At 50.1% G+C, this 20005-nt stretch overlaps 1 protein-coding gene across 1 annotated transcript in view; it reads left to right on the forward strand.

Annotated features, from left to right (window-relative positions):
- Window positions 1–1960: 1960 nt before the first annotated feature.
- Window positions 1961–20005, forward strand: part of LOC125453242 (UDP-glucose:glycoprotein glucosyltransferase 2) — a 177527-nt gene continuing 159482 nt past the window's right edge. Inside the window, exon 1 of the mRNA XM_059646959.1 lies at window positions 1961–2299. Coding sequence (XP_059502942.1) covers window positions 2276–2299 — 24 coding nt within the window. The 5' untranslated portion in view covers window positions 1961–2275. The remainder of the gene's footprint in view (window positions 2300–20005) is intronic.

Genomic DNA, 20005 nt, shown 5'->3' on the forward strand with positions numbered 1-20005 from the left:
GACAAGGACACGGCAGAGGCTAAGGTTCAGTGCAGAGTACATAGGGACTGCATGAAGGACCTGAGGAACATCAATGAGGAGTTGCAGGACAGTGCAGGGGAGCAGGTGATGGTGGAGAATTGAGGAGCTGAAGGAAAGGCTTGCACCTCCACCATTAACAAAGGCCCATCTCTTCAGAAATGAAAACGTCACTGGACTCAAAATTTAATTCTGCCTTCTCTTCATAAATGCTGCCAGACCTGCTGAATTTCTCCAACACATGATTTAGTTTCTCCTGAAACGGGCAAAGGCCTCCAACCCAACTTATATTTGCTTATGGACATGCAGATTTCTCTGCCATGTTTGTGCTTCTGTAGTACCAATTACTGGCTGGTTTTACCCTGCCAGATATTTTCTGAATCCTAACAGGTCTGATGGCCACAATCATGGTGACTTATCTATGTGCCTCCAAACTTTGCCTTGCTTTTCATTTATACATATTCACTTACAGGTACTGCAGGTAAAAATCCAGCACAACTCAAATCAGCTACTTGCAATAATATTCTCCCCACTCTAGTTCTCACCACTCTAGCCCAGGCATTCCCTCCTGACAACACTCCTCCTCTGAAAATGTTCACACCATACAAAAATCTACACCTACTTCCTTAATATTCTTCCCTCAGCAATAGTCAACTCTTGACAATATTCATTGACAACTTTCACCCCTAGACAATGTTCACTGCTCAACAGTTTTCACCTGTGACAATATCACTCTTCAACAATGTTCACCCAACAATATTCATTCCTTGACAGTGTTCAACTCTGATAACATTCACCCTTCAAGAGTGTTTACATCTGACAGTGTTAACCTTGACAATATTCATGTCTCAACACTATTCACCTCCCCAACAATGTTCATCCCTGGAAAAATTTCAGTGACAATATTCATCCCTCAGCAGTGTTCACCCCTGACAATGTTCATCCCACTGACAATATTCAACCCTGACAATATTTAGTTCCTACTGATAAAGTTCAGCCCACTGACAAAGTTCCACCCTGATTAATGTTCACCCCTCAACACTCTCTTGAACCACGACAATAGTCACCCTTGACAAATATGCTGCCTCTGAAAACGTTCATCCCCATCAGAGCTCACTCCCCACTGTCTACCCGTGACAGTGCTCACTCTCCAGTTTTCTATCCCTCCTTTACCTTTTCTCTCTCGCCACTCACTTTAGAATTGCAGGCTCAAGTTTAGGCCTCAAATGGTTCAGCGGGGGTTTACTGGACTAATACTTGAAATGACTAGGTTGTCTTTTGTAGACTGGTTGGCATAGGCTTGTAAGTTAGTGGAAACAAGTGAGGGTTGACTTAAGTGTATAAGATCCTGAATGGTCTTGACAATATTGATGTGAAGATGTTTTCTCTTGTGGGCCAGAAAAGAACTGCGTTGCACTGTTCGAAATTAGATGTTGCCCTTACACCGTTCTGGCTTTCTGTGGAATGGAGCAAAAGGAAGCAATTTAGACTTGTGACTTTTGTGCTTGCACCGCCTCATTAAATGAGCATCACTACCCTGTGCCAATCTCCTGCTTCCCCCCCCGCATCATTACACAGTACTTTACAATTTTTTAAATCTATTATTCTCAGTCCAGATATCATACTTTGATCAATAATGTCAGTATATTTAACACCAGGTTCCAGTGATTGTGTAAGTACTTTTATTTACTAGTGGGACGCTTAGCTCGTCCCGAGTTGACTGGGTGCAGGTACTGCTGAGCTGTCTTCTTGAAACTCGGCTGGCAGTCGCTGATTTTTAGATAGCCTCTGTTCCTCAGAATGAACATAAACACTACTAACTAAAACAAAGTTGCTGGAAAAGCCCAACAGGTCTGGCAGGATCAGTGAAGGTGGGGGGTGGGGGAAGAGTTAAAGTTTCCGGTCCGATTACCTTACTAACTCTTCAGCCTCTCACCAAACGTTGAATTCTTTGCCAGGACGGCACTCCCTACCTGCATACGGCCATAACATGGAGAGCATTTTTGCGATAGTCTTCGATGAATTAGCGAAAACAGGCTGAGACTTCGTACACCGTGCTCTGAGGTTATAGGTGGCCAAAGCAGCAGCCAGAATGTTGTTGCAGCGTAAGATTAAAGACGGTAAAGTACAACACGGGATTTCTTGAGGGCAGGCAGAGGGGAATAATATCTCCGCTTGCACAGTGTGTTTCGTGGCATTTAGCCTAACTACTGCATCCTCGGGAGAGGATGACCCAGTTAGAGCAAGGACCCTAAAGATGGCAGCGAGCAGGACTGATCTGGTAAGTTAGTGTCTGGTGGTGAGATGAGCCTGAGTTCCTGAGCAGCGGGTAGACAGTGTCCCTGTATACATTGTGTGTGGAAGCTTGTTATAAAACAAGGACACAAAATGTCGATCTTTAATCCTGCAGAAAGTCTGCCTGTTCGGCTGATTCCAACCAGTGAGATTGGGCTGGGGAACGTCGTACCGCCCCGGCCCGCTTCTCTTCCCTGAACAGCGGGACGTGGCATATTCACGGGATGGCGTTTGTCGCCGAGTTCCGGTCACTATCCATCCCATTGAGCCGAAGAAACTCAGATTGCAGTTCTTGAGTAGTGTTAATTGTTACATGTAAAATATGACAATTCGTTAATCCTATGGAGAATTATGCTGTGTTGAACTTGGATAAGACACTAGTCTGTTCAACTCTGGGAAGCCTATTTTAGGAAGTATGTGAAGGCATTCTAGAGTACAGAAGAAATTTATTCGAAGAGTTCTAGGAATAAATTGTGGTGATGCACCAATGACGGGAGGACGGTTTTTCTTGAACCTGAGAGGAGATTTCAAAATACAATTAGAGATCATCAGTGTGTCCCAAGAGAGTGGATAGGGAAAAACTTTCTGATCATTAAAAGGGTCGAAAACAAGAGGACAGTGAAATTAATTGGCAAGAGAAACAAACGAGATGTGAGAACTTTTCCACAAGTCGTCAACATCTGGTATGCACTTCTTGAGGAGAGGGTGGAGACGGGATCAGTTGCAAAAGGGAGACGGTTATTTGAAAAGGGAGATTGTGTAGGGTTACCGGAAGAAAGTGGGAGAGTGGCACCAGATGATTTTTTTTCGTCTGTGGAGCTTGTAGCTGGAGCCAAATGGTTGTCTCCGACAACAGTTTCATGATTCGGACACAGTTTCTGGGTCTGATTACTTTGAAATGTTCATGCTGAATTGTCCATACTGTAACAAACCGCAGATTTTTGTTGACGTTTCGGGCCTAGACCCTTCATCAGAAAAGGGGGCGCGGGCGGGGTTTCTGAAGTAAGTAGGGCAAGAGGAGGCGGCGGATCGAAGATGGATAGAGAAGAAGATAGATGGAGAGGAGACAGACAAGTTAAAGGGGTGGGGATGGAGCCAGTAGAGGTGAGTGTAGGTGGGGAGGGGATAGGTCAGTCTGGGGAGGACGGACAAGTCAAGGACGCAGGATGAGGTTAGTAGGTAGGGAATGGAGGTGCGGCTTGAGGTGGGAGGAGGGGATAGGTGAAAGGAAGAACAGGTTAGGGAGGTGGGGACGAGCTGGGCTGGTTTTGGGATGCAGTGGGGGGAGGGGAGATTGTGGATTTCACAAGCTTCAAATTGATACCATTGGGCTGCAGGGTTCCCAAGCGGAATGAGTTGCACTTCCTGCAACTTTCAGGTGGCATCGTTGTGGCACTGCAGGAGGCCCAGCATGGACATGTCATCTAAAGAATGGGAGGGGGAGTTCAAATGGTTTGCAACTGGGAGGTGCAATTGTTTATTGCGAACCAAGCATAGGTGTTCTGCAAAGTGGTCCCCAAGCCTCCGCTTGGTTCCACCAATTTATAGAGGAGGCCACAGTGGGTGAATCTGCTTGATGTGGAAAGTCTTCTTGGGGCCTGGGTTGGAGGTGAGGGAGGAAGTATTGGGGCAAGTGTAGATCTTCCTGCGGTTGCAGGGGAAAGTGCCGGGAATGTCTTCAACCGTGCCTCCTGCATTTCCCGTAACTCATCCCTCATACCCTGTCCCCACAATAACTGCTAAAAGAGCATCCCCGTTGTCCTCACATACCACCCCACCAACCTCTGGATCCAATGTGTCATCCTCCGGCACTTCCGCCATCTGCAATCCGACCCCACCACCAAAGACAGTTTTACAATCCACCCTTGTCTGCTTTCTGAAGGGACCACTCCACTCTCTCCGTGACTCCCTTGTCCGCTCCACATTCCCCTGCAACCCCACCACACCTGGCACTTTCTCCTGCAACCAGAGGAAGTGCTACACTTGCTCCCATACCTCCCCTCACCCCCAATCCAGGCCCCAAGAAGACTTTCCACATCAAGCAGTTGTTCACCTGCACATCTGCCAATGTGGTATACTGCATCCACTGTACCCATTGCTGTGGCCCCCTCAACATCGGGGAAACCAAGCAGAGGCTTGGGGACTGCTTTTGTAGAACACCAACGCTCGGTTCACAATAAGCAACTGCACCTCCCAGTCGCGAACTATTTCAACTCCCCCCTCCCATTCCTTAGACGACATGTCCATTCTGGGCATCCCAAATCCAGCCCAGCTCGTCCCCACCTCCTAACCTGTTCTTCCTCTCACCTATCCCCTCCTCCCACCTCAAGCCACACCTCTTTCCTACCAACTTCGTCCTGCCCCCTTGACCTGTCCGTCCTCCCCAGACTGACCTATCCCCTCCCCACCTACACTCACCTCTACTGGCTCCATGCCTGCCCCTTTAACTTGTCTGTCTCCTCTCCATCTATCTTCTCCTCTATCCATGTTCGGTCTGCCTCTCCCTATTTATTCCAGAACCCTATCCCCATCCCCCACTCTGGGTCTAGGCCCAAAATGTCAGCTTTTGTGCTCCTAAGATGCTGCTTGGCGTGCTGTGTTCATCCAGCTCCACACTTTGTTATCTCGGATTCTCCAACACTTGCAGTTCCCATTGTCTCTGCACATTTTTGTTTCTATCTATTAATTTGACAGGAATTACATTGGATCGTAAATCTGTTTCGCTCAATTTATAGTAACACATTTAAAAAGGGCCGTTACATTTATACTGTTGGTAATGTGGAAACGTACCTTTCTTTTTACAGTTGCAGACTAACAAGTATGTTTACGAAGTTTAGACACTTTCAGATTTCCAACATGAGTTTTTGTTTTTATTGTGGTAATGAGCCTTGTGTTGTCGACTCCAGAATTACAGAACACAGACTGGGAAGTATAATACATTGTGTCTGTAGATATTAATTATATGAATATCTAGAAGGCATTTGAAAACTTCCTTCAATTAAAATTGAAGCTATTTGAATTAAGGCTAAAAATTGACCTGATAAAGAAATTGGTTGAGCAGGGGTGAATGATAAGGGGGAGAATGGTCACAATGGCTTAGTGGTTAGCATTGCTACCTCATAATGTCAGGGAGCCAGGTTTGATTCTAGCCTTGTGTGACTGTCTGTGTGGTTTTTCCTCCAAATGCTCTTGTTTCCTCCCCTGGTCCAAAGAGGTGCAGGTTAGGTGGATTGGCCATGCTAAATAGCTCTGTAGTATTCAGGGATGTGTAGGTTCTGTAGATTAGCCATGGGAAATGTAGGTTACAGGGATAGGGTAGGGGGTTGTTCCTACTGGGATGTTGAGGATCCGTGTGGACTCAATGGCCTGCTTCCACGCTGTAGGAATTCTATGATAATAGACAGTTATGTTAATTGTTTCTTACATCCTGCCAATGTCTAGATTTGTTGTTGATGAATAAAGTCATTCAATTGAGTGTAAGAGCACTTCTGGCTATAAATTTAAAAGAAATGATGTCCTACAAGAATTTTTCTTTGGGCTTCAATTATTTGCAACACAAGACAGCTCAGATGTTTGGATAGAAAGTCATGAATCCAGGTTGTCTAATGAAAGATAATGGTAGTGTTAGCATTAGATAAAGCATAAAATTACAGAGATTAAGTAAAAAAACAAAACTATGATCAGTGGATATCATTAGACACAGATGGGCGATCATTCACTATGGACTGAAAAAGGGTTGATGAAAAACAAGAAATTGGATGGTGTAGGAGTTTTGAGATTGCAGAGGTATACCTCATTAAAATCTTGTGAACAGGTCCAGGAAATAATGAGAAGAACAAAATATGCCCAGATGGAAATTATCCTTCAGACAAGAGTTAGACTTTGTGTTAGGGTACATCAGGAGAGCATTTCTGGGCCCCACTCTTTGGAATGGACAGCAGTTTAGGTTCAGCAGAATGACTCCTGGAGTCCAGGAATTAAATTATTAGGAGACGTTTCCCACTGTAAACCTGCATTTGCTGAAATTTACAAGATCTAGGAGTGAGTTGAATGCCACAATCAAAATATTAAAAACAATTGGACAGAAATTTGATGTGATTTATTATTGTCTCATGCAGCTAGGTACAGAGTTTTGTTTTGCATCAGTACAGGCCCATCGTAACATAAAAAGATGATTGAACAGAGTGAGGAATACAGAGTTAAGGTTGCAAAGAAGATGCACCAGAACCAAGATCAACAATAGATTTGAAAATTGACAGACCTATTCAAAAGTCCAGTAACAGTAGGGAAGAAAATATTCTTGAACTTGTTGGTGCGTGTGTTTAAGCTTTTGTATCTTCTGCCTAATAGTAGAGGTTGAAGAGATTATAACTAGAGTGGAAGGGGTCTTCGGCTGCCTTTCTGAAGCAGCAAGAAGTGTAAACAGATGGAAGGTTGACTTGGATGATGGACTGGGCTGTGTGCACAACTCTCCATAGTTTCTTACAGTCCTGGGCACAGCAGATGCAGAATCAAGCTGTGATGCATCCAGATAGAATGCTGTCTATGGTGCATCTATAAATTTCCTGTCTCTGATGGGAGCATTGTCTAAAATTCAGAGACTGACCCCTCAGCAATGAAATTGGTAAACAATTCAAGATGCAAAATGTTGTTAGAAATATAGAAATTTCTTCTGTAAACAGCAACTGATACCAGATCAGTCGTTAACTTTTTAAATCAGAAGTATTCATTGAGCAAATGTATGCTGGGATAGGAAGCTAGTACAAATAAATGAGTTAAGTCACATCTCAGCCATGACCTCATCAACAGAACAGGTTGAAGGATGAAACAGTCCACTCCTGTTCCTAAGTTCAATGTCATGACAAATATAGTCATAGTTTTGTAATTGTTTAAACAGACTCAGCGGAAGGATACACTCTACTTCCCATATCTGGTCCTCCATGTTTCCTCTAAACACATTATGTTCAATAGTTAGTAAAAAGCTTGGAGCATCAGAATAGCAAGGTGTTCTGCTCCAATGTGCACCAAGTGCTGGAATGCAATATAAAGTGGCTGTTTACACACAGTCATGGTGACATTCTGGAATTATACAGCAGACACTTTAATTACACTCTTTCCCACACTTTTTTCATTGTATCAGAAAAATAAACAAACCATTACTGCACAGTTTAGTGTCTGTGGTGCTCTGTGGGTAGTACACTTGCTTCAAAGTTGAAATTCCAGCAAAAGGATCCTTTTCTTAAGTATTTTTCTCAAACTTAAATTAATTTTTGTTTTAGAAGGAGCTGATGTATCCAGGTTTTCTTGAGTTAACAAAGTGAGATTTTCTAGTTGTGAAGACCCAGTAATGTAACACATTCACACAGATTTGAGATATATTTTAAAAAATTTCTGGCTGCTAGCCAGTGAAAGCCTTTGATAGGTGTAGGGTGTGGCCACCTAGAATACACATCCTCCCACCCACCTTTTCTGCTAAGACGCCATCCCCTATTCCCAATTCCTTCGCCTCTGCCACATCTGCTCCCAGGATGAGGAATTCCACTCCCATACATCTCATATCTTTGTTATTCAAGGATCACAACTCCACCCCTTTCCCAGTGGTTGAGAATGCCCTTGACTGTGTCTCCTGCATTTCCCACAACTTATCCCTTAGACCCTCTCTCCGCAATAACAACCAAAACAGAATCCCCCTCATCCTCACGTAGCATCACACCAACCTCCAGATCCAATGGATCATCCTCCTGACACTTCCGCCATCTGTAATCCAACCCCACTACCAAAGACATTTTTCCCTCCCCACCCTTATTTGCTTTCCAGAGGGACCACTCTTTCTGTGACTCCCTTGTCCACTCCACACTCCCCTCCATGAGGACAACTTTGCTCTATTCTGCTCCTCATCATTTTCAGCACTTCTGTCAGATCTCCTCTCAACATTCGTTAAGGAAAACCATCCCAACTGCACACCAATCTCTGGCTGAAGCTGAACCAGTGTTTTATACAGAATATTAAAATGTGAGGCTGGATGAACACAGCAGGCCAAGCAGCATCTCAGGAGCACAAAAGCTGACGTTTCGGGCCTAGACCCTTCATCAGAGAGGGGGATGGGGGGAGGGAACTGGAATAAATAGGGAGAGAGGGGGAGGCGGACCGAAGATGGAGAGTAAAGAAGATAGGTGGAGAGGGTGTAGGTGGGGAGGTAGGGAGGGGATAGGTCAGTCCAGGGAAGACGGACAGGTCAAGGAGGTGGGATGAGGTTAGTAGGTAGCTGGGGGTGCGGCTTGGGGTGGGAGGAAGGGATGGGTGAGAGGAAGAACCGGTTAGGGAGGCAGAGACAGGTTGGACTGGTTTTGGGATGCAGTGGGTGGGGGGGAAGAGCTGGGCTGGTTGTGTGGTGCAGTGGGGGGAGGGGATGAACTGGGCTGGTTTAGGGATGCAGTGGGGGAAGGGGAGATTTTGAAACTGGTGAAGTCCACATTGATACCATACGGCTGCAGGGTTCCCAGGCGGAATATGAGTTGCTGTTCCTGCAACCTTCGGGTGGCATCATTGTGGCAGTGCAGGAGGCCCATGATGGACATGTCATCAAGAGAATGGGAGGGGGAGTGGAAATGGTTTGCGACTGGGAGGTGCAGTTGTTTGTTGCGAACTGAGCGGAGGTGTTCTGCAAAGTGGTCCCCAAGCCTCCGCTTGGTTTCCCCAATGTAGAGAAAGCCGCACCGGGTACAGTGGATGCAGTATACCACATTGGCAGATGTGCAGGTGAACCTCTGCTTAATGTGGAATGTCATCTTGGGGCCTGGGATGGGGGTGAGGGAGGAGGTGTGGGGACAAGTGTAGCATTTCCTGCGGTTGCAGGGGAAGGTGCCGGGTGTGGTGGGGTTGGAGGGCAGTGTGGAGCGAACAAGGGAGTCACGGAGAGAGTGGTCTCTCCGGAAAGCAGACAGGGGTGGGGATGGAAAAATGTCTTGGGTGTCCTCCGACACTTCCGCCATTTACAATCCGACCCCACCACCCAAGACATTTTTTCCATCCCCACCCCTGTCTGCTTTCCGGAGAGACCACTCTCTCCGTGACTCCCTTGTTCGCTCTACACTGCCCTCCAACCCCACCACACCCGGCACCTTCCCCTGCAACCGCAGGAAATGCTACACTTGTCCCCACACCTCCTCCCTCACCCCCATCCCAGGCCCCAAGATGACATTCCACATTGGCAGATGTGCAGGTGAACCTCTGCTTAATGTGGTATACTGCATCCACTGTACCCGGTGCGGCTTTCTCTACATTGGGGAAACCAAGCGGAGGCTTGGGGACCGCTTTGCAGAACACCTCCGCTCAGTTCGCAACAAACAACTGCACCTCCCAGTCGCAAACCATTTCCACTCCCCCTCCCATTCTCTTGATGACATGTCCATCATGGGCCTCCTGCACTGCCACAATGATGCCACCCGAAGGTTGCAGGAACAGCAACTCATATTCCGCCTGGGAACCCTGCAGCCATATGGTATCAATGTGGACTTCACCAGTTTCAAAATCTCCCCTTCCCCCACTGCATCCCTAAACCAGCCCAGTTCATCCCCTCCCCCCACTGCACCACACAACCAGCCCAGCTCTTCTCTTTCCCCCCCCCCCCCCCCCCCCCCAACCCACTGCATCCCAAAACCAGTCCAACCTGTCTCTGCCTCCCTAACCGGTTCTTCCTCTCACCCATCCCTTCCTCCCACCCCAAGCCGCACCCCCAGCTACCTACTAACCTCATCCCACCTCCTTGACCTGTCTGTCTTCCCTGGACTGACCTATCCCCTCCCTACCTCCCCACCTACACCCTCTCCACCTATCTTCTCTACTCTCCATCTTCGGTCCGCCTCCTCCTCTCTCCCTATTTATTACAGTTCCCTCCCCCCCCCCCCCCCCCATCCCCCTCTCTGATGAAGGGTCTAGGCCCGAAACGTCAGCTTTTGTGCTCCTGAGATGCTGCTTGGCCTGCTGTGTTCATCCAGCCTCACACTTTATTATCTTGGAATCTCCAGCATCTGCAGTTCCCATTATCTCTGATACTCTTTTATACAGAATATCCCTGCTTTTTGTTCCACACTCACTCACTCATTCATTAGAACCTAGCAAAACCTGACTGCTTTATTAAACACTTTCAGAACACTTCAGTGACTTTTGCTTTATGAACTCAGCTCCTCAAAACCCACACCTCCTTTAGGATTATGCCCTTTGTTTTATTTTGTCTCTGCATCTTTCTTAAACTGTTCAATGTCAGGCTCTGGACAGGAATGACTAAATCTGACTGCATCCCCATGTTCTTTCTACCAAAATGAATCATTTCACACTTTTCTGCATCTGATCTAATCTGTCACCTGTCCCTTTTTCAATTTTGACACTATCCTCCTGTCCATTTACAACATGTTCAAATTTTATATCCTTACATATTTTGAGATTGTGCCCTGCACCCTGAGGTCCAAGTCATTACAGGGAGCAGGCGTTCTAAAACTCACTTCTTGGGATTTTTACTGTAAACTTCCTCTGAAAAACAGTTGGTACCCACTACTATTTCCTGTTGCTCAGCCAATTCTGTTCCTTACAAAGACATGAGCTGTAACTTTAAAAGCCCACACAATAGACTTGGGTAATCAAATTCTCTTTGAAGTCCAGGTACATCATATCACCAGCATTACCCCCCTCAATCCTTTCTGTTGCCTCAAAAATCTCAATTTAGTTCAGCATGATTTGCCCATATCAGCAGGCTTTCCTTCGCTAAACCATATTTGCCTATATGACAAGCTTGTCAAATTTGTATTTCTAGACATTCCCCATGACTGAGGTTAATTTTTTTTAAGTGTATAAGTAACAAGCTGTTGTTTTTTAGGCTAATTGATTAGCAAATGAAGAAATGCTGAATGGGTATTAGAGACACATACAACAGTGAGTTTTGAAAATTTGTAGCTCAGGTTGAGGTTCTGGATGTGAGTTTGCTCGCTGAGCTGGAAGGTTAGTTTTCAGACGTTTTGTCACTTTTTTTTTATTTGAAAAAGTATACTTTATTCATAAGATGTACAAAAAATAAAACATCTAGACACCTACCCAGTCACGCAAGCCGCTCTGGGTTACGCAGGAGGTACATACACCAACTAAAGGGGGGAAAAAAAACAAAGAAAAAGAAACAAAGCGAAGAAAATACTCCGGCAGTCATCACCCCGCACAGTTCCAGTTGGCCCCCTGACAAGCTGGGGAAGGCGCCAGCTGGGCCCAGTTACCAGATAGGGCCCTTTTTTCTATTCTGGACGAGGGGTTTCATACCATGGTCTTTCCCCACCGCGCCTTGGCGGCAGCTGCCCCAAGCTTTAGCGCGTCCCTCAGCACGTAGTCCTGGACCTTGGAGTGCACCAGTCTGCACCACTCGGTCGGGGTCAGTTCTTTCAGCGGGCAGACCAAAGAGCGTCTTTCTCCACATTGGTCCTCCAGGCGCAGTTGATGTTGGTCTCTGTGTGCGTCCCGGGAAACAGCACGGAGTCCCGCGACACGGAGCTGCTCGGGACGAACCTCGACAAATACCACTGCATTCCCCCTCCAGACCACCTGCGCATAGGCACACTCCAGAAGGAGGTGATCGACAGTCTCGTCCCTGCCGCAACCACCTCGGCCACCATGCGGTGGGGCAGAGATTCTGGGCATGCATAAAGGATCTCACTGCTTGGCTGGCAGAGCCCCTCTCACCGCCAATGTCCTTGTGCTTGTTTGAAAGTTCTGGCAATGAGGCATTCTGCCAAACGACTTTGGCAGTCTGCATGGGGAACCATACGACGGGATCCACCCTCTCCTTTTCCCAAAAGGTCTCGAGGATACTACATGCTGACCACTGCCAGACGGCCTTGTGGTCAAAGGTGTTTCCCTTCAAAAATTTCTCCACAAAGGACAGGTGGTACAGAACGGTCCAACTACTCTGAGCGTTCCGCGGCAACGAGGCCAGGCCCATCCTTCGCGACACCGGGGGCAGGTACAACCTCAGTAAGTAGTGACACTTGGTGTTTGCGTACTGAGGATCTAAGCACAGCTTGATGCAGCCGCACACAAAGGTAGCCGTCAAGGCGAGGGTGGCGTTCGGTACGCCCTTTCCACCATTTTCCAGGTCTTTGTACATGGTGTCCCTGCGGACTCGGTCCATCCTCGAACCCCAAATGAAGTGGAAGATGGCCCGGGTGACTGCAGCGGCGCAGGTCCGGGAGTAGGCCAGGCCTGCACCACATACAACAGTACCGAAAGCCCCTCGCACCTGACAACCAGGTTCTTACCTGCAATGGAAAGGGACCGGAGCATCCACCTGCCCAGCTTCTGCTTCAATTTGGTGATAGGCTCCTCCCAAGTCTTAGTGCACGCCCCAGCTCCACCAAACCAAACACCCAGCACCTTCAGGTAGTCTGTCCTGACGGTGAAGGGGATGAAGGAGCAGTCGTCCCAGTTCCGAAGAACATGACCTTGCTCTTACCCGTATTGACTTTGGCACCCAAGGCCAGTTCAAACTGGCCGCAGATGTCCAACAGTCTACTTGCCGACCGACGATTGGCGCAGAAGACGGCGACATCGTCCGTGTACAGGGAGGTCTTGACCTGAAGGCCTCCGCTGCCTGGGATAATCACGCCCTTCAGGCTCACGTCCTTCCTGATGGATGCGGCGAAGGGCTCCACACAGCAGACGAACAAGGCAGGAGAGAGCGGGCAGCCCTACCTGATTCCAGATCTGACGAGAAAACTCTCCGATTCCCACCCGTCGATTTGAGACTGCACTAACGATGTTGGTGTAGAGCAGCCAGATCCAATTACGGATGCCCTCCCCAAACCCCAATTTGGAGAGGACGTCCCTCATGTAAGCATGAGAGACCCTGTCGAAGGCCTTCTCCTGGTCCAGGCTGACGAGGCAGGTGTCCACCCGCCTGTCCTGTACATAGGCGATCGTATCCCTGATGAGCACGAGGCTGTCAGCGATCTTCCTGCCTGGCACAGCACAGGTTTGGTCAGGGTGAATCACCGACTCCAGGACAGACCTGACCCGGTTGGCTATGATCTTGGCCAGGATTTTGTAGTCCACGTTCAATAGTGAAATGGGACGCCAATTCTTAATTTCTTCCCTCTCCCCCTTCCTCTTGTAAATGAGGGTGATGATGCCCTTCCTCATGGACTTGCAGATTTCTCCTGCTGGAAGTGCACTATCGTACACCTCCAGCAGGTCCTGGCTGACCAGGTCCCACAGAGTGGAATACAGCTCGACCGGTAAGCCGTCGCTCCCGGGAGTCCCATTCCTCTCCAAGGACTTGAGGGCTCTGGTCAGTTCGTCCAGGGATATCGGCCGGTCCAGCCACTCCCTTGTGCCGTTGTCTAAGACCTCCGTGATAGACGACAGAAACGACTCAGAGGCTGTGCTGTGCGTGCACTTCGTGTCATACAGTCCGGCATAGAAGGATCTGCTGATCCTCAAAATGTCGGGCCGAGACGACGTCACCAAGCCCTCATCCTCCTTCATCCGGAGCAGTACAGAGCTCTCTTTGCGCACCTTCTGAAAGAAGAAATGTGAGCATGTCTTGTCCCGCTCCACGGAGCAGACCCTGGACCGGAAGATTATCCTGGAGGCCTCCGCGGTGAAGAGCGAGGCTTGCTGGCCCCTCAACTCACGGAGGTCCTCTGTGACATCGACCCACCCCCCACCCATCAACTGCAGAAGGAGCAGGTTCTGCACCCTTTTCTGGAGTTGCGACAGAGTTCACTGCCTCTCTCTCGCCTTCCGAATACCCTTGAGGACAAAGAACCTCTTGATGTTCTCCTTCACCGTCTCCCACCAGTCGCCCAGAGACTCGGAGGGGTTTCGCGGTTCTCCAACCAGCGTACTCCCTCTTAAGCTCCTCTATGTTCTGAGGTCAACAGAGTCATGTTGAGCTTCCACGTCCACTTGCCGGCTGGCTAGTCATCCTGTAAGTGACAGTCGGCCAGCAGGAGGCAGTGGTCAGAGAAGTACACTGGCTCGACGCCGGTGGACCTGACAGAGAACGCCCGTGACACAAACAGGAAGTCTATCCTTGAGCAAATAGACCCGTCTGGACGTGACCCAGGTGTACCTCCACTGCACTCCGTCTGCAGGGGCACTGAAGACGTCGAGGAGCTTGGTGTCCTTCACCGTGCCCATCAGGAATCTGGACGTGACATCCAGTTGACTCCCCAACCCCCCTGCTGTCCCCACGCTGGATCTTCCATCTGCATCGATGATGCAGTTGAAATCTCCGCCTAGGATGACCGGCCTGGCCGTAGCCAGCAGGGGTGGAAGCCGCTGCAGGACGGCCAACCCCTCACTCCGTACCGCTGGGGCTTACACATTGATCAGCCTCAGGGGAGCATTCCTGTAGGTGACGTCAGCCACTAGGAGGCGCCCCCCCACCACCTCCCTGAACTTGAGAGATGGTGAAGCTGTGCCCCTGCAGCAGAATAGCCAGGCCCGAGGAACGACAGTCGTTACCCCTCGACCAGATCAAAGGCCCACAGGTCCAGGTGCCGGACCACTTCCCGTACCTGCTGAGGTACGGTATCCCGCACTCCTGCAGAAACAGGAGGTCCCCCCTGACAGTGGTCGGGTAGGACAACGTGGACACACGTCTTGCGGTTGACTTGACGCTGCGCACATTACTGCTCGCAACTCGTACCCCCATTGTGGGCAGTGACCGCAGTACTGTCCCCCAAGTCCAAGGTCCAGCCCCTCCATCTGTCCCTTCATGCCCATTGCTCGGGCTAACTGCTGGACGCTCTCCAGGCTCAGGAAACCGTCCTTGCTGCCTTCCATGTGGCATCTCGCGCTCTCACGCTCTCCCTCCTCTCTTCCCCCCCCCCCCCCCCCCCCCCCCCGTACAGAGGCAGGAGAGTCCGGCTCTGAGTCAGGCTGGGGACGCGCTGTTTCCTCCTTCCCGCCTGGAAGTTCCGGGGGGCCCTCTAGTGCCCCAGCAGCACGTGACTGGGTGTTGGAGGGATCCTCAGGATGCCTCCCGTCACCTGGAAGCGTGGTGCTGCTTTCCTTCTCCCTTGAGATCTTGAACTTCTGCTTCGGGGGGGCCCTCTCCGAATCCCCCTCGTCAGAGGAGCTCTTATAGCCCCCCTGTAGCTGCCTCTTCCCACCTGATGGTTGCAGTTCCTGGGCCCACCGACGCACCTTCCTTCCTCGCTTTCCGGACCATCGTCCACTCCCCTGGGTCGCCTGTCGCCGCCTCCATCGACTCCGGGTTGTTGGCGGGGAACGGAGCCTGCAGCGGCACTTTGCTGGCCTCTGGCCCATCCTGCGGGGCTGGGCCCTCCTGCACATTAGTGGGGTCCTTGCAGGGCCCTGGTGCCTTCCTCTCCTCCGGGGGGGGCTGGCCCCGCATTGCCCCTGCCGGCGACCTGGACGTAAGTGGTCCCCCGCTGTGGGCATGCCCTATAGAGGTGGCCCGCTTCCCCGCAAAGGTTGCAGCATTTCTCTTGTGGGCAGTCCTTTGCAAGGTGTCCCTCCTCCCTGCAGATGGTGGCTTTGCAGTCGACTGCCATGTGACCTGACCTACCACAGGCATGACAGACTTTAGGTTGCGCTGCATAGGTCAAGTAGCCCTTGCTCCCGCCGATCGCGAAGCTGGACGGTGGGTGTACGACAACTCTGTCCGCGCCTATCCTCAGCGTCACCTTGACCTGCCTCTTACTGGTCCAGATGCCAAAGGTGTCCATGATGTCAGTTCGGTCCCCTTCCACCTTCACGTACCTTCCAAGGAAGGTCACGACATCAACTGCTGGCACATGCGGGTTGTACGCATGTACAGTCACTATACGGCTCCTCTGCGCTGGCATCACAAACAGCAGGACAGCGGTCAATACAGAGAGGGGGCCCCTCACCTCCTTTCTCCTTAACCTCCAGGAAGCGCTCGCAAAGCTTGGCACTCTTGAAGGTCACATCGTTTAAAAACCTCCTCCGGGGAAATCCTGCAGGCAGTAAATGTCCGCAGCAGCGAACCCACAACGGTCCAACAGGACCCTCTTCACGAAGAAGGTGCTGTCCCCAACCCCGCACGGCCTGTTTCTATCTCCTTCCCAAAATCCACAAACCTGCCTGCCCTGGTCGACCCATCGTCTCAGCCTGCTCCTGCCCCACCGAACTCATCTCCACCTATCTGGACTCCATTTTCTCCCCTTTGGTCCAGGAACTCCCCACCTACGTCCGTGACACCACTCACGCCCTCCAGGACTTCCAATTCCCTGGCCCCCAACACCTCATTCACCATGGACGTCCAGTCCCTGTACACCTGCATTCCGCATGGAGATGGCCTCAAGGCCCTCCGCTTCTTCCTGTCCCGCAGGCCCGACCAGGCCCCCTCCACCGACAGTCTCATCCGCCTAGCTGAACTCGTCCTCACACTCAACAACTTCTCTTTTGACTCCTCCCACTTCCTACAGACTAAGGGGGTGGCCATGGGCACCCGCATGGGCCCCAGCTATGCCTGCCTCTTTGTAGGTTACGTGGAACAGACCCTCTTCCGCACCTACACAGGCCCCAAACCCCACCTCTTCCTCCGGTACATTGATGACTGTATCGGCGCCGCCTCTTGCTCCCCAGAGGAGCTCGAACAGTTCATCCACTTCACCAACACCTTCCACCCCAACCTTCAGTTCACCTGGGCCATCTCCAGCACATCCCTCACCTTCCTGGACCTCTCAGTCTCCATCTCAGGCAACCAGCTTGTAACTGATGTCCATTTCAAGCCCACCGACTCCCACAGCTACCTAGAATACACCTCCTCCCACCCACCCTCCTGCAAAAATTCCATCCCCTATTCCCAATTCCTCCGCCTCCGCCTCCGCCGCATCTGCTCCCACGATAAGACATTCTACTCCCGCACATCCCAGATGTCCAAGTTCTTTAAGGACCGCAACTTCCCCCCACGGTGATCGAGGAACGCCCTTGACCGCGTCTCCCGCATTTCCCGCGACACATCCCTCACACCCCGCCCCCGCCACAACCGCCCCAAGAGGATCCCCCTCGTTCTCACACACCACCCCACCAACCTCCGGATACAACGCATTATCCTCCGACACTTCCGCCATTTACAATCCGACCCCACCACCCAAGACATTTTTTCCATCCCCTCCCCTGTCTGCTTTCTGGAGAGACCACACTCTCCGTGACTCCCTTGTTCGCTCCACACTGCCCTCCAACCCCACCACACCCGGCACCTTCCCCTGCAACCGCAGGAAATGCTACACTTGTCCCCACACCTCCTCCCTCACCCCCATCCCAGGCCCCAAGATGACATTCCACATTAAGCAGAGGTTCACCTGCACATCTGCCAATGTGGTATACTGCATCCACTGTACCCGGTGCAGCTTCCTCTACATTGGGGAAACCAAGCGGAGGCTTGGGGACCGCTTTGCAGAACACCTCCGCTCAGTTCGCAACAAACAACTGCACCTCCCAGTCGCAAACCATTTCCACTCCCCCTCCCATTCTCTTGATGACATGTCCATCATGGGCCTCCTGCACTGCCACAATGATGCCACCCGAAGGTTGCAGGAACAGCAACTCATATTCCGCCTGGGAACCCTGCAGCCATATGGTATCAATGTGGACTTCACCAGTTTCAAAATCTCCCCTTCCCCCTACTGCATCCCTAAACCAGCCCAGTTCATCCCCTCCCCCCACTGCACCACACAATCAGCCCAGCTCTTCTTCTCCCCCCCCCCCCCCCCACCCACTGCATCCCAAAACCAGTCCAACCTGTCTCTGCCTCCCTAACCGGTTCTTCCTCTCACCCATCCCTTCCTCCCACCCCAAGCCGCAACCCCAGCTACCTACTAACCTCATCCCACCTCCTTGACCTGTCCGTCTTCCCTGGACTGACCTATCCCCTCCCTACCTCCCCACCTACACTCTCTCTCCACCTATCTTCTTTACTCTCCATCTTCGGTCTGCCTCCCCCTCTCTCCCTATTTATTCCAGTTCCCTCCCCCCATCCCCCTCTCTGATGAAGGGTCTAGGCCCGAAACGTCAGCTTTTGTGCTCCTGAGATGCTGCTTGGCCTGCTGTGTTCATCCAGCCTCACATTTTATTATCTTGGAATCTCCAGCATCTGCAGTTCCCATTATCTCTGCACCTTCATCCACCTTCTTTACGGAAACAGATGGTGTTCCGGACCGCCTGACCTGGGGCACGAGCACTTGCCGCAGCTATTGTTGCAGGTTGGCTGCTCCCCTGTATCAGCGTTAGGCCGAAGCCAGCATTAAGATCCACTGGTTGCAAGGGTGCACAGCCAACCCGACATCTTCCTTTCACCTCCAACACAGCGCTCTCCTCCTCTCAGTCCACAAGAGAGTGGGTCTTTATTTTGTTCCAGATGTAAGCTGGTTCACTGAGCTTGAAGGTGTGTTCCCAGATGTTTCGTCACCATTCCAGGTAACGTCATCAGTGAGCCTCCGACAAAGCGCTGGTGTTATGTCCCGCTATCTATTTATCTGTTTAGGTTTCCTTGGGTTGGTGATGTCATTTCCTGCTCTTTTTCTCAGAGGATTGTAGATTGATTTGGAGCCCATGTGTTGTTGATGGAGTTCTGGTTGGAATGTCATGTTTCTAGGAATTCTCATGTGTCTCTCTGTTTGGCTTGTCCTAGGATGGATGTGTATACAACAGTGATCGGCAAACTAATAGAAAAAAAATTCTCGGGACAAAATTAATCTCCACTTGGAGAGACAAGGATAAATCAAGAATACTTGGCACAGCTTTGTAAGGGGAGATGATGTCTCAAAATTGATTGAATTTTTCAAGGTGACTTAATGAAGGTAATGCAATTGATGTAGTCTACATAGACTTAGTCATACAGCAGTAAACAGACCCTTTGGTACAAGTTTGGGATATTTAGTTGGCACAATCTGAACTAGTCTCATGTGCCAGCATTTGGCCATCTCCTTCTAAGCCCTTTCTAGTCATATACCTATTCAGATGCTTTAAGTGTTGTAGTTATACCCATCTACTCTTTTGTAGCTCATTCCATACACACACCATCCTCTCCATAAAAAAAATTCCTGTGTCTGCGTGGGTTTCCCCTGGGCGCTCCAGTTTCCTCCCACAGTCCAAAGATGTGTAGGGTAGGTGGATTGGCCATGCTAAATTGCCCATAGTGTCCCAAGATATTTAGGTTAGCTGAGTTAGACATGGCGAAATGCAGAGGAAGGGGAATGAATCAGGATGGGAAGCTCTTCGGCAGGGCGGTGTAGATTTGTTGGGTCCAATGACCTGTTTCTACACTGTAAAGATTCTATGATTCTATGCACCTAATGATTTTATTTATCTCTGTAAAGGCAATCCCTCAGCTCCAGGAGAAAATAGCCACAGCATATTCAGCCTGTCCTCATAACTCAAAGCCTCTGGTCCTGGTAACATCTCTGTAAATGTTTTCAGCACCCTCCAAGTTTAACTTCTTCCCTGTAGGTAGGCAACCCGAATCATATGCAGTAGCCTTACCAATGTCTTTTACAGCCACAACATGATATCTCAACTCCTCTATTTAGTCTTCTGACCAGCGAAGACAAGTGTGCCAAATACTGACTTCGTCACCGTGTCTACCTATGATTCACCTTTCACAGACCTCTGCACCTGTATCTCTCGGCCTGTTTGTTCAACAAGAGTACCCGGGGCCCTA

The sequence above is a fragment of the Stegostoma tigrinum genome, chromosome 6 (assembly GCF_030684315.1).
Source record: "Stegostoma tigrinum isolate sSteTig4 chromosome 6, sSteTig4.hap1, whole genome shotgun sequence".
NCBI lineage: Eukaryota > Metazoa > Chordata > Chondrichthyes > Orectolobiformes > Stegostomatidae > Stegostoma > Stegostoma tigrinum.